Genomic DNA, 15,613 nt, shown 5'->3' on the forward strand with positions numbered 1-15,613 from the left:
AAAGAAATTAAGACACAGCCTAAACTACACCTTGTCCTTCTAGAATATGGTATGTGGAGTGGACCTGCACCAACCACTCATCCAGGTACTGATACAAGTGGACGTCTCAACAGCAGAGGTAGGCTGCCACCACCGCCAGATAGTTGATGAAAACCCTTACCCATCACCCATGCAGATGATATTCTTCAATCTATTACGGTGGACTGGAAATGATCTCCTCCCACCATGAATCTTCTGTGGCCAGGGAGGATTGCCACATGGAAATAGGCATCCTGTAAATCGAGGGCAGCACACCAATCACCTTCAGCTAGAGAAGGGATAATTACAGCAAAGGAAACCATAAGGAACTTTAACTTTTTGATGTATTTGTTTAGGTTCTGAAGATCTAAAATGGGCCTCACCCTCTCTGGCTTTCAGTATTAGGAAGTACTGAGAGTAAAACCCTTTTCCCCAGTGAGGATGAGGCACCTCCTCTATAGCTCCCAATATAGACTCATGAGATGGGTCCCTGAAAAGAGACTGGGAAGAGAGGCAGGAAGGGAGATAGAAAAGGCAGGGTATATCCTGATTCCACCATGCTTAGTCCCCATTGGTCTGATGTGATGTTCTTCCACACACTTAGGAACTAGATAACCTGTTTCCAAAAGGAAGGAAAGGGTCAGTGAGACCTGAGCTGGTAGGTATGCCATCCTGGCCTGTGGCTGCCTGAACTGAAATGACCGAGGAGGCGGATAGCAGAGGCTTCCTTCTTTGTGGCCTGTGTTTGCATCTATTCTGGTCCAGTTGTCTGGACTGTCATACCAGGCCAAGGGATCCTGGTGGTTGGCAAGGCAAAGATGCAACTCCACAGATAATAAACATTTCTGCCAATATGATCTAGTTTTTACACATCCTTTTCGTCTGGGGTAGCCTTAGCTCTACCTCAACTGTGTCTTTCATTCACTTCAGCCACTACCTGTGAACCCAGTTGTAGGGTGTGAATAGAACAGTTTGAACCCATAGGCTGGAACCTGTTATTTGTGCCTTGTGTACTTTGCCACAGATGAACGGGCGTGCCAGAGCAAGCTGTGGGGCTGCATTATCACTTGGCTTCTTGGAAAGGCCTAATCACATCAGCCACACTATCAGAGGCTCGTTCACCTACACATCTATCAATATGATCTATGCCATCATGTGCCAGCAGTGCCCCTCTGCCATGTACATTGGTCAAACTGGACAGTCTCTACGTAAAAGAATAAATGGACACAAATCAGACATGAAGAATTATAACCTTCAAAAACCAGTTGGAGAACACTTTAATCCCTTTGGTCACTCGATTACAGACCTAAAAGTGGCAATTCTTCAACAAAAAAACTTCAAAAACAGACTCAAACAAGAGACTGCTGAATTGGAATTAATTTGCAAACTGGATACAATTAACTTAGGCTTGAATAGAGACTGGGAGTGGATGGGTCATTACACAAAGTAAAACTATTTCCCCATGTTTAGTCCCCCCCTCCACCTCCCACTGTTCCTCAGACGTTCTTGTGAACTGCTGGAAATGGCCCACCTTGATTATCACTGCCAAAGTCCCCGCTCCCCCCTCCTGCTGGTAATCGCTCACCTTAAGCGATCACTCTCTTGTTACAGTGTGTATGGTAACATCCACTGTTTCATGTTCTCTATGTATATAAATCTCCCCACGGTATTTTCCACTGAATGCATCCGATGAAGTGAGCTGTCGCTCACGAAAGCTTATGCACAAATAAATTTGTTAGTCTCTAAGGTGCCACAAGTTCTCCTTTTCTTTTTCTGAAGTTTTAGAATCACAATATTTTTGATTGGTCCAAGCATAAAAAGTGTGTGGAAAATTTCTCAGGTGAATTTAGAACAATTTTTTTGCCCCATTTAGATCATTCAAAAGCAGCAGAACAAGATTTTAGTAAATATTTGGGTTCAGGACAAATTATTTGGGTAAGATCAAACATAAAAAAAGTCACTGTTAACGGAATTCCCATGGAAAAACATGGATTTATATTCCTAGTCTGTAGAATGGGGCTGCAGGTTCTCAACCTTGATACAGCATCAATACCACAGTACTTCAGTTAATGTTTACTAGCATTAAATGAAGCACTTGTGATACAGCACTATAAGTTCAGAATCAGTGTTTGTTGTTTTTAATATTTGTGAAATAAAGTTATTCATCCAAAATATACTGGGCCAAATTCACACCTGATGTAAATGGATGCAATTCCATTCAAGTCAATGGACAGGACCTCAGCAGAGACCCTGTGACGGACACAGTTGCTCAACAAAAAGAAAATTAACTCTTCATTTAGTCTTTTCATGGGGTAAAAAATATGGCAGGACTGAGGACTTCAAGCACAGAGTACATCTACATTGCACACTCCTTTCAGTGGCATGTAGAGTACAAACGCTACGTGCCCCCCTGGCACAGGTGCAAACAGATGTACACTGTGAGGAACTGCTTAGGCCAGTAGAGTAAAGATATGCCTGAAGCCTGAGGGTACGTACCCTTCTCACCCAAGCAGTACCTCTCCCAGCTACATGGCTGCTTTTAGCAATGTAATGTTCCACTGTTTTCCTGCTGCTGTGAAACACTCTAGGAGCATGGAAAAACTCTGGCAGCAGGGAAGCTACTGGAAAAGGTTTTGGCAGCTCCCCGCTGCTGGAGCCTTTCCCTGCTGCCAGAGCCCATTCACTGACACATGTATCTCCACACTGCAGTGTGGACATGGCCTGCTTTTCACTGAGGCATATAACTACTGCAGGCAGTGATGTGCATTCTAGACGTAGCTTCAGACTCTCATGAATATAAAAATCTCGATAAAAACAGCTATTTTGGTGGTAAGACGAGGGGAAAGCCTAAGAGATGGCAGAATTTCCCATCCAACTGGTACTAAGCTGGGTTGAAACCAAGCTGGGATTTTCAGTGTTCTGCTTACATGAAAAACCATTTTGCGTGTGCACGTGTTTTCTTCTCTCTCTTGTTGCAACCTTCGCACAAATTTTACTGACAGATGTTTTTAATTCCTGAGCCATTCCACCAGTTTAGAAACCCACTTATACAAGTTCTGAATTAAGCCCAATATATTTAACAATCTAGAATATTAAGTGAAAAGGTAATTGTATTAAGAATCTTCTTTCTTGAAGCAGATGTTCTGTTTTTCCATACATCTCTTTTTATCATAAACACAAGCTTAGTTTTATGACACTTGGATGGGAATTTAAGTCATGCTTTCATCCTTGAGTTCTAAAAATATTTTTTCCTCCCAGAAAAAGCCAAGCAATGTGTTAAACATTTCCTCTGGTAAGAGACCTTCAATACATTTGCCTCTTTCTTAGGCTCTATAGAAAACCAGATGTTTATTTAATTAAACCCACTCTCATACATTGCATTCAAGGATTTGTTTGTGTAGAATTATCTAAAATAGTTACCTCCTACAATAGCTCTGACATTTATACTGTTTCAAGGAGTAGATATAGTCTATGTATGAAAAGGATGCCTCTAGGAAAATGAGCAACTTTGCTAGATTGGGCATCACATGGCAGTCATATCATAATCAAATCTGGTCTGTTACATTGGCATAAATGTAGCATAACTCCATTAAAGACAATGCAGTTGTCATGACCATACAGCTAAGGGTAGCCTAGAATTCCTCCTTACCTGTAAGGGGCTAAGAAGCTCAAATAACCTGTGTGGCACCTGACCAAAAGGACCAATGGGGAAAGAAGATACTTTCAAATCTGGGGTGGGAGAGGCTTTGTTTGTGCTCGTTGTGTTGTGTTCTCTTGGGAAGCAGAGAAGCACCAGGTCAGAAAACTCCTTCTCCTATAAACTATCCTAAAGTAAGTCTCAATATTGCAAAAAGAGTAAGTAAATAAGGCAGGGCGTATTAGATTACCTTTTGTTTTCAACTTGTGAATTTTCCCTGTGCTAAGAGGGAGGTTTATCCCTGTTTTTTGTAACTTTAAAGTTTTGCCTAGAGGGGAATCTTGTGTGTTTTGAATCTGATTACCCTGTAAAATTACCTTCCATCCTGATTTTATAGAGGTGCTTCTTTTACTTTTCTTTTTTTTCCCCTTTATTATAAAGTTCCGGTTTTTAAGACTCTGGTTTACCTATTTGGTTGGTATATTATTCTCAAGCCTTCCCAGGAATGGGGTGTAGGGCTTGGGGGGATATTTTGGGGGAATAGGAATTCCAAGTGGTCCTTTCCCTGATTCTTTATCTAAATCACTTGGTGGTGGCAGTGTACCGTCCAAGGACAAAGGATTTGTGCCTTGGGGAAATTTTTAACCTAAGCTGGTAGAAATAAGCTTAGGGGCTTTCATGCAGGTCCCCACATGTGTACCCTAGAGTTCAGAGTGGGGAGGGAACCGTAACAGGAGTTATTCCAGATCTGCAACTGTGTAACAGCACAGGACTTGGTCCACTGGCTTTTCTTTAATGATAAATTTTAAAGGAAAACAACTATTTAAAAAGCAAGCAGGACTCAGATGAATCTTGTATTTAATTAATTACTGTGTGTCCAACTGTCACTATGTGTGCAATTGTCACCAAAAATAAAATCTTTCACATGGAAATCTACTTTAAAAAAAATTAAAGTTTTCAAACAAAGATTTTTTTTTTAATTTTGTCTGATGATTTGAAATTAAAGGGATTCCTAAAGCTTCCTCAAGATTATTTTTTTTCTTAGCCAAAGGACTGCTAGAAGGAATAGGACCAAATCTGCTAGACTTACTCACACAAAATGACTGATTAGTTTGATATTTATTCATTCTATCCATTTATCTTTTCTTATTTATTTTTTCTCCATCAGGCTGGGCACTAGCTTCACTGACTAACCAAGTCATTGTACAGACATTCACCCTGTCCTTCTTCCACTACCTGTCCTTACTGTCTCATGACTCATCAAAATCTATATGTTGTGTAATTGCCAAAAATTAGCTCCATGTCATGTAATTCACTGCTGTGCCTACAGAGAGCCCCATTAATTTCAGTGGAGCACCACACAAGTACAGCAGTCTACCCATATGCAATGAATTGTAATATTAGGGCATACATTTGTAAAATCTTCAAAGCAGGGGTATTGTCTTATTCAATTTGGACAGTGCCTAACATACAGGGCAGTTAAAATGAGCAATAAAATTACCATGACTAATAAAAATTTAGCCATCCCATTAAATTAAGTGGAGTGCTTTCATTATTAAAGTAAACAGGATTTGTCCCTAATTTATTCTCTAGCACCGAAAAGATGAAAGATTTACCTTTTAAAACAGTATGATAGACCTAACAATGGCCTCATATATTGTTATGCCTGGTAAACAAGACAAAATAGACAACTAACACAATACAGAACGCATTCCTAAATTTAAATATGGAAAAGCCCCTAAATGATTAGGGAAAACAAACAGCTGTTTTGTAGTGCAAAACATAACCCTAAACATGTAAAGAAAGTATAAAAATTCATTTTTACATGAATTGGTCCCCACTATCATCTGGGATATTTGTGTAATTGTAACCATGGTATGCATATTATTGTATACATCTTTAGGAATTCAGTACAGACTTTTTGAATTTTCTGCATTTCTCTTTTGGGGGGAGTGGGTAATTCTTTACCTTATCCACTTTACTTTCTCATTTTCAAAATACTACAAACAATATGTCCTTGCATGAGCCCTATACCCTATCTCTAATCAGTTTTGCCTTCCCTGGATTCTTTCTGCTAATGATTTGTTATTTTTGAGATAAGGGACTAAAATGAATGCAGTAAGATCAGGTTGAAGACACATGACCAATTCATATAATACTTTGCGCTTACAGAAATTCCTTCTTTCTATGTACTGTGAATATTTGCAGAATGTGGTAAGTGGTTCCTGGGATTGAGAAGTTTGAAAATCACTACTCTCTAAAATCCAGGACTCAAGGCGTAATGGTAGACAAGTAGAAATATAGATCCTACCTATCCAATTTTGAAAACAAGAGAAAAAACTTATTTGGAATGCTGCCACAGGAACAATCTTTAAATGATATATTCAAATCTCCCTGCACATGAGGGAAATAGTAGAAAGAGTCAAATCTTCTGCTACACTTAATTAACATTAGGTACACCCACTGCCTCAAGGGCATGGAGTCTTTGACTGGACTGTCAGGAGAAAAATGGTTTTGCCCCTTAATGCAATTCTCCCTTCTCCTCCCCTGCCCTGCTCATAACAGCCTGCTTCCTCCTGGATTTTGGGGGAGAGGCAGCATCAGCTGATCAGTTTGGCTGGCTGGAGGTGCTCAGCAGAAGCCAACTAGCTCCTGCGTGCCTGAGGGGAGGGCGTACAGGCCCTTTCCCTGCAACAAGGCATCACTGCATGCCTGGATTAACAGCTCCCATTCTCCTAACACTGGGATTAGAGTAAGACTATGTGTTTTTGATCTGATGTGGACATTGTGCTAGTCACCTTTATGGGACTGGGAAGGAATTTTTCCCTCATTGTCAGACTGGCCAGGATAGGGTGGGTTTTTTCACCTTCCTCTCAGCAGCTCAGAGACTCAACTGTAAATATAAAGGCTGTTGTATTCACACTGCTGAACATGTATTTGTTGGCAATCTTCAGATAATCCCTTATCTGTTAACTTTTCTAAAGTTTATGTTCTATACATTTCCCTCGCAGTTGACTAGGCATGACTTTCAAGTTCCAAAAAGAGCAAAACCTGAGAACAACAGTTAGTAATCCATAGAGCTAAGGCACAGACTGATTTTTATATATTCTTATTTGATTAAAATGGTTAATGTCCTAAATTCAGAGCTAGATAATTTGTCTTTTCTGAAAGATGGTTAGTGCACTGAGAGTGTCTGCATCATTGATGATCCTTAGACAAGAATATTGATATTACTCAGAGTAGATCCTAAGAAAGAATTGTGATTTTACTCGTGAAATGAGAAGTTCCCTGTGAGTCAGGGTCATAAAAGTAATGTACTGCATATGCTGATAATTGCCCACTTGCAAAGTTGCATCACTGCATCCATGTCTTACACAATGAGAAATATGGTGACACTACCTCCCATCCTTCAATGTGAGACTGCCATTCTTCCAAAACCTCTAATTTTTCCATTTGTCTCTTAGCCTCATTTATATTGGAACAGACCGCTTTCATGGCTTGCAGAGCTTCCAGTAATATTGTGTAGTCACTGTGTTTCTTTGGCGTCCGCTTCAATAACTCCTGTTTATACATAAAGAGTACATATAGTACAAAGAGTTACATCAGTCTTTGATCCTCAAATGTGCATTACCAGGAAGCTCATATTGACTGGGATGCTAAAACTAAACAGTAGATCTCAAACTCCTCTTTTATTAGGTGGAACCCTATCACATCCTCCAACATTGTGTCCTGCTAAGGCAATAAAGCTCTAAGAGACAAACTAGCAACTAGTAAGAATATGTGATATTTCAAAAAACAAAGTTTTCATTTCAGCTGTCTCCTCCCCTCCCCCTTGAAAGGTTGGTCTTGATGTTGACCTTTAACTTCTTTTTATACTCTTTTATAGGGCAGTCAGCTTTTAATGACAAAAATCATACAGATGTCTTAAAGTGCTTATTTATTATTGTCACAATTAGTATCTACGGTTACTGTGAACTGAAAGGGGGTCATGTTTTTTTCTAATTTTTCGCAGTTTGTTCACTTGGTGTATTTAACAATACTTTGTGTATCAGTCTCAATGTATGTATCTCTTGTAGAATCTGTTAGTTTTTGTTCTTTGTGTGTTTTTCTCACATAGCAGGAAAGAACATAAAAACAATTTCAAAACAGGACAATGTGATTTTAAAACCGAAGAAATAGGCTGGGTGACTCGGGGCTCAGTATAGTAATAATATTATTTACCTCACTTTAAAAAATAATAAAAAAAAAAGACTAAATGTTAAGGTGTGTCCCTTCAGTCTGTCAGTGCAGTGAGATGTGCCTCTTTCAGAGCTGACAGCGTTTTAGAAGATAAAATTTTACTATAAAAAAAATACTTATTCAATAGTCAAAATGCAATTAACAAATGCAGCTTCCTCTTCAAAAATGCAAGTTTTTTCCTCCTTTTTAACAAAAACTATACAATATCCAACACAAATTTGTAATGCATTCATTACACACACACACACACAGGTGTCATTTTATTGTTATCTGAAAGTACTTTCTGTCTGCCTTTTACAGTACCTATTTAAAAGCATTTTTGACATTTGTTTTAGTTTACAATTTACTAATAATGGCATTGATTCAGGAAGCCACTTAATTGCATGCTTACCGTTAGCAAATGAATAATTGTATCCCTAGCTATCATAGCATTTAAGCATGTACTTAAATCAAACTGAAATCAAACTCATTAAATTCACTGAAGTTTAAATTAATGGCTTCCTCTCAACAATGAAAAAGGTGGCTATCACCCTACAAAGGGGGTGCTGAAACTAGAGAGGTGCCAGTCCTTTTCAGCCAACAAAGCCTGTTAATCTTTTTTGCACTGAAGTCCCTGGAAGATGTGCCATTGGCTTTAATGAGTGCAAGTGTGAATCCAATATCTATCTGGGGGATCATTCATCTTGGGGAGAGGTTCTTGTTACTGTCATGCTTAAATATGCATAGCAACAAGTTTTATGTGCAGAATATAAAGGCCTAGGTAACAAACATAAGTACCTTCAAAAGGAGGGGATACTTGCATATTCTCTGTATTGGTGTTACTAGATATCCTTCCAATGGAACATCTGTGTTCTTACGTCCTCCAAGCAACATACAGTTCTAGGGTGCAAACAAATTTGATTACAAAATCCTGAGGAAATGACATTTTCCCAAACTATGAGTTCTAGAAGAGTTCAAGAGAGAAACACATTACATTAAACTATTTCCTATAGTTTCCTGTGAGAAATCACTGCTCTAAAATATAGGCAATTGCCATCAAAAAGAAGCTCTCCCAAAAGCATTGACACAAACACACACTTGCCTAGAATCGTAAATTAACATATACAAAGACAATATTAAGGTAAACTTGCAAAACTATCGTGAACAGACACATAATCTACTCGCCTACTCTTTACTATAATAATTAAAGACACTAAACCATACATCTAACATTTTACTTTGTTTCTTTAACACATCCTTTGAAAAATAACACTCAACTGCAGTTGGGTAATTGTTTTTGTGTGTGTCAAAGTAGTACTAAAGCTCATTTAACCATGTTTTTGCTGATACAGACTAACACGGTTACCACTCTGAAACCTATGAAAAGAAACACTCTTCTGATATAGATAGATAGATAAACTAAAAGATAATTATTGGATTGCTGATATTATGCAAACTAAATAAATTTTTCCAGGCATGAGCTATAAAAAAGGTCGGTTACAACCAGGACCACAGTATTGGAAGCAGAGAAAAATATGGAACATTTGGCAGAAGCATTCACAAACAGAGTTCAGTGAGAGGTAGAGATAGGATTAAAGACATTCAGAGAACCAAAATATGCAAGTGGCTTTAGGGCAAATATTTAAATTGCTGGAATTATAAAAAAAAAAAAAAAAAAAAAGTAGACCAAATACTAACAGTAATGAGTGTATATATGCAGTAGTAGGAATAGGAACAATAGATGAAATAGTAATATGATATACTTTAAAGCTATATGAAATCAAGCTCTATGTATTGAGATCTTCATACCAATACAATCAAAGGTAGTGTAATATAGACTGATAACTGTCCTACTACTGCTCACACTTTTAAAAAGCAGGTAAGTAGGGTCTCTCTTTACCCATCAAACACAGAAGGCATATTGGAAAGGTCTCCCTACAATTCAAAGAAGAAACAAAAATAAATTCAGAGTGCAGCCTACATGATCAGACTCTGATTTTAAGTTAAAAAAAAAAAGTGTGTATCCTCATCTTTAGCTACTCTGTGGGGCCAGGTACGGAGCCTGGTTAGCCTTCCAATTATTTGTAGATGCTCAAACAACAGTAATAACAAAGACTTTTGTTCTCTATCTATCTGCATCTGTCCAGGAGGCTGCAACTACATCTTTTGGATGTTGACCTGCTATCATGATGTATTCATAGAATATTAGGGTTGGAAGAGACCTCAGGAGTTCATCTAGTCCAACCCCCTGCTCAAAGCAGGACCAACACCCAACTAAATCATCCCAGCCAGGGCTTTGTCAAGCCTGACCTTAAAAGCCTCTAGAGTATGGTGATTTTACCACCTCCCTAGGTAATCCATTCAGGTGCTTCACCACCCTCCTAGTGGGACAATTTTTCCTAATATCCAACCTAGACCTCCCCCACTGCAACTTGAGACCATTGCTCCTTGTTCTGTTGTCTGCCACCACTGAGAACAGCCTAGCTCCATCATCTTTGGAACCCCCCTTCAGGTAGTTGAAGGCTGCTATCAAATCCCCCCTCACTCTTCTCTTCTGCAGACTAAATAAAGCCCAGTTCCCTATTCCTTCACTGTAGCTAGACTGGCCTGCTGCAATGCACTCTACACAAAGGTAAAACTGAAATCCATTTGGAAGTTGAATCAAGTGCAGAATGTGATAACCCATTTGCCAGGTGAAGTATCTCTCTCTGAGTATGTTACACTGGTGCACCATGATCTACTTTAACTGTCTATTGGCTTCCAAATGGCTTCCAGGCAGAGGTATTGGTTTTGACTAGAATTATGTGAATAAATTATTTCAGTCCAGTTGCTGAACCAAAAGAAAAAAAAAAGAATACAATAATTTTGTCTCCCTAGTCTGATATAGCCCAACTCGCATGGCCTTCAGGGCATGGCATAAAGCACATCTTTTTTGACAGACACTTGGGAAGTTCTAAGGCATATTGAGTAGAGGGGGTTTTTGGACTACTGAGGGACAGTGATTATTATTACATTTTTTGCAAAGGTGCTGCAATCTTCTCAAATTGCACCATGTTCAGATATAGCATTTGGATTCAGTACCATTTAAGGAACAGTTTCATTTGGATCCAAATCCAGATCTGTTTGTGGGGATCAGAGATCCAAGATTTCAGCTTGGACTTATCTCTAAAATAGCCTCCTCCTGTCTCCCAAAATAAGCTCTTCGTGATTTACTCTTAGGCATATTTTGCTCCTCACCACAATATACAGTGTCCACAATTCATGTTACTCTCTGTGCAGGATCCAGTTGTGCATGTGGTGTGGGGGAGAACTAAAGTGGCTTTATGCCTTGCTTGCAGCCCCTCAATTTGGGAGCAGGTTGGGGAATGACATTTCAGCCCTTGATTGAAATTGGGGCAGCTGGATGTCCACAGTGAGAGGGTGTTCCAGCTGCCAAAAAAATCACTGGAGTGTAAAGACATGCTCAGTGACAAGGGAGGTGGCATAGAAGTTGCTCAGTGATTTCTCCCTCTGACAGGGAGAAATATATATAATATAATATATATTATATATAATCTATCTTCCTACTGTATTTTCCATTGAATGCATCTGATGAAGTGGGTTTTAGCCCACGACAGCTAATGCCCAAATAAATTTGTTAGTCTCTAAGGTGCCACAAGTACTCCTCGTTTTTTTTCCCTCCATGTTTCCAAGGAAACTGATCATGTTATGGCAGATTCATGAGGACTCTCATACTTAACATTTTAAAACATCTGCTTAATTGTGTTGTAAAAATTACAGACTTTTATTGTGTAGCTGTTTCCTTTATCTCAGTTTGAGCCAATTCAGTATGTTGTTGCTGCTAATATATTATCCGTAGCAAAACATTTTCTTCCTTTGGCACAGCAGCTTCCAGAGTATTAGAGTATGGATTTTTCTTTACAAAACCTGGCTCTAACCACAGGTCAGTCTTTAAATTTCCTTCCAGGTCAGTTCTCTGATTTCCTTCCATACCTCTCCCCACACCATTTATCCCATTTTCTCTCCAGTCCTTCAGCCATACATGGCTGGCATTATTATGCAATGCCTCCATAACAGGGAGTACAGTAACTCCTCACTTAACGTTGTAGTTATGTTCCTGAAAAATGCGACTTTAAGTGAAACGATGTTAAGTGAATCCAATTTCCCCTAATAATTAACGTAAATAGGGGGTGTTAGGCTCCAGGGAATTTTTTTTTCGCCAGACAAAAGACTGTGTGTGTGTGTGTGTGTGTGTGTATATACACACAAATATATGCACAGAATAAGTTTAAAAACAAACAATTTAATACTGTACACAGCAATGATGATTGTGAAGTGTGGTTGACGTGGAGGAGTCAAAGGGTGGACTATTTCCCAGGGAATGCCTTGCTGCTAAATGATGAACTAGCACTTAGCTGAGCCCTCAAGGGTTAAAACACTGTTAATATAGCCTCACACTCTACAAGGCAGCAGGAATGGAGGAAGGAGACACAATAGACGCATGGCAATGGCTGCAAACATTCCCTCTGGAAACTGAGCATGATGATGAACCCACGCTATCCCACTGGAGTGCACCACTCCCTCCACTTTCCAAAGTGCCCGGGGCGGGGGAGGAACGTGTGTGTAAAAAGAGAGAGAGGGGGCACATTGCCTCTTTAAGTACGCTGACCCCACTCTAAGCCTTTTTAAGTAGATCAGCAAGTTCAGACAGCAGCTGCTGCCAGTAAGCTCCCTCTGTTCTGAGCCCTGTTGTGTGTCCCGTCCCGCTGCCCCGCTCTCTGGAGCTGGGGTACAGGAGCCCGGGGGGAGGGGGCAGGAACACCCGGACATCAGCACCCCTCTAACTCTCCCACCCCATGCACAACAAGCAGGAGGTTCCCAGGAGCAGCTCCAAGGCAGAGGGAAGGAGCAGCACAGGACAGTGTAAGGAGGGACACCTGAACTGCCCGACAATCGATAGCCTTGCGCAACTTTAAACAAGCATGTTCTCTAATAGATCAGAGACATAACAAAACAATGTTAACCATGAGGCCATTAAGTGAGAAGTTACTGTATAGGGTACATTGTCCAGTGCTAGTCTGTAAACTGGTCAGGAGGTGGCACTGAGTGTGTGATGTAGGCAGCCCATACCTCTGAAAACATCACACCTAAAATGCATTTGAACTATAACCATCTACAGTGACCATGGTAGGATGTCTCAAATCAGTGCTCACATGACCTAATAAGGCACTGCTGTCAACTCACTGATTCAATGAAAAGATATTAAAGTAGAACACCAAGTCAAAGTTTACTTACCAAAAGAAAAGTCCGTACTGTTCTTATTTTGTTAAGTTCAAGCAGCAGTTTCTGTGCCTTCTCATGGTTACTACAGTATTCATCATAGATACAAAATCTGTCCTTCTGTAGAGACAAAGAAATACTTTGTATATTTAGGTTTTTATTAAGGCCAAATGACTAATATAAGAACACTTTTAGAGGATAGAAATCTAATGTAATCTGCATTTTGGAAAGTCAACACCTTTCCTATTTTTATATCTAATTATTGTTTGAAATCCAACACTTCTAGAACTTTTAAATTCTACTGTTAATTAGAATCGTAAAGACGAATAGTCCGTGAACATCACTGGAGAATCTGTGGAGAGATCCAGTGGCTGGATTATAATAAATCAAACAGGACAACAAAGTGCACGCATACCTACCCATTTGAAGACATTACCTATCTTGCACATGTAAGCATTTGCAGATACAATCCAGTTTTGAAAAAATAAAAGGTGTGTTGAGAGCATTTCTGTGAGCCCTTCCATTCTACCGACCTTTAATCTTTTGTCCCACAATGTGCAAACGTAGACTTTAGGAAATGAAGGTTGAACCAAGCAGAGATACCAGTTAGGTCCAATTTTTTTTCCAGGTCTGTGACAGTGTGTACAGAGTTAGGCTCAGTCCTGAATGATTCAGCACAGCTCTATAACACTGATGCTCTTGCACTCAGACAGGAACACAATGTTTCTAGAGTACAGTTGCTGCAGAAGATCCAGAAACATATCTGCTATGATTTACTGAGGCACTGCTCCGCATTTTCTATTTCAAGGCAGATAAAATAAAATAATAATAATAAATAGTGAGCAAATATATTAATATGTACCTGAGAATTTTAATATTAAAAATGCTTTTAAATGCATTGTTTCTTGCAAACTCTTCTTTTTTTTTTTTTTTTTAATTCTGCTTCCTGACTGAGTTTTAGGTATTTCACATCTTAACATGGCATTTCATTGTCCAGCCTTCTTAGTTTTGCTGGTGAACATAAAAGGCCTACAGCCAAATTTTCAGAAGTGTTCATTAAGGCCTTTATTCAGCAAAGCACTAAAATGTGCTTAAAGATAAGCATGTTCTTATGTCCAATTAATTTCAAGGTCCTTAAGAAAATTTCAGGTGGAAATCCTGGTATCTATCAGCTTGTGCACTTGCCTGGTTAGAAAAAAGGTTAGTTATGTCATCACTGGGTAAAATTTTACTATTTTAAATAAACATCCTCTGTGTTTGAATGAAAAATAAAATCAATTCAGAACAAGTAGTCTGAAAATTCCTAACAGTTCAAAGCTACAGAGGATGCTGAAAGCTAATGTGCTGAAAACAACAAAGCTTGTTTATTCTACAGTGAAAAGAATGGGTGAGATGACATGGTAAGGTTCTCTCTGTCTTCTTTTTTTTTTGGGGGGGGCGGGGGGGGAGATAAGTGTAAACTCCAAATGACCTTAAAGGAACCTAAATTACGCAATTAAGTCATTTTGTCCTCATGACTGAATACACACACACATACACACACCACCACCACCACCACATTAAATTAATGAAGACAATCAGGAATGAGAAAAGTTAACTATGAAGTTGTATTAAAGAATAGCATACAAAGTGAAGAAAGCAGATTCCCACTTCATGGTGTGCATTAGGTTCAGGATGCAAACACCCCTCCACTAGGGTCAGGAAATCCTTGTGAACTGCAAGAATATCTTCAATATTTGAAAACAGCATCTGTAAAAGAACAGCACAAATAAATATAAAAAGAGAACACAGAAAAGAAAAATGTGTGCAATTAAAAACTAACCTTAACTGTTTCCTCTGTGATATTTTTATCCACTTTGGAGGCAGCAAACTGGATCATTCTCTGAAGAAATGCCTGCATGAAACAAGACAACAATACAAGTGAGGAAACTGTACGCTGCTTTAGTTAGTGCAGATGGAATGAGATAGCTTGAGTAAAAGAATTATACATTTTTAATTAGTTTGTCTAATTTTCTTATGTTTGGGATATGGAAATAATATCCCATGAGAACACTACACAAAACTTCACCCAAATACTCCTTTTAATTAGTAGCTTTATTAATTTAAACCTGTGTAAAACTATGTCAAACAGATACAATGAAAAAAACTGTTAAAATACATAGCATAATATTAACAAAGGCCAAAAAATTCTAAATTCTCTGAAGTACAATTTTCTTTCATCACGCCGATTACTAAAAACAGTTAGACACTAACATAGATAAATCTCTTCTGCAACTTGCGGCTCAATCCAGTTCCCTCTGGAATTTTTCCATTTATTACAAGATGAGTTGAATTGAGCCCCTAATTTCTAAATCAAAGCTGGTTTTAAGCTACTATAAACAAGCATAAAATATACCATAAGAAGCCACTAAATTATGCACAAACCTCTGATGTATTAATAGCTGAACCAGCTGGAAGGAA

The 15,613-nt window shown here is 38.9% G+C and overlaps 1 protein-coding gene across 4 annotated transcripts in view; it reads right to left on the minus strand.

Annotated features, from left to right (window-relative positions):
* The window catches only part of PREX2 (phosphatidylinositol-3,4,5-trisphosphate dependent Rac exchange factor 2), a 317,368-nt gene that overhangs the window by 219,597 nt on the left and 82,158 nt on the right, over positions 1-15,613 (minus strand). For 3 of the 4 annotated variants that reach the window (XM_073330905.1, XM_073330906.1, XM_073330903.1), the window contains exons 2-6: positions 14,976-15,047; positions 14,780-14,902; positions 13,169-13,273; positions 8,672-8,773; positions 7,055-7,216 (exon numbers count right to left, since the gene is read on the minus strand). In XM_073330905.1, the coding sequence (XP_073187006.1) occupies positions 7,055-7,216; positions 8,672-8,773; positions 13,169-13,273; positions 14,780-14,902; positions 14,976-15,047 (564 nt within the window). The remainder of the gene's footprint in view (positions 1-7,054; positions 7,217-8,671; positions 8,774-13,168; positions 13,274-14,779; positions 14,903-14,975; positions 15,048-15,613) is intronic. The other variant, XM_073330908.1, reaches the window with a different exon arrangement.

The sequence above is a fragment of the Lepidochelys kempii genome, chromosome 2, assembly GCF_965140285.1.
Source record: "Lepidochelys kempii isolate rLepKem1 chromosome 2, rLepKem1.hap1, whole genome shotgun sequence".
Taxonomy (NCBI): Eukaryota; Metazoa; Chordata; order Testudines; family Cheloniidae; genus Lepidochelys; species Lepidochelys kempii.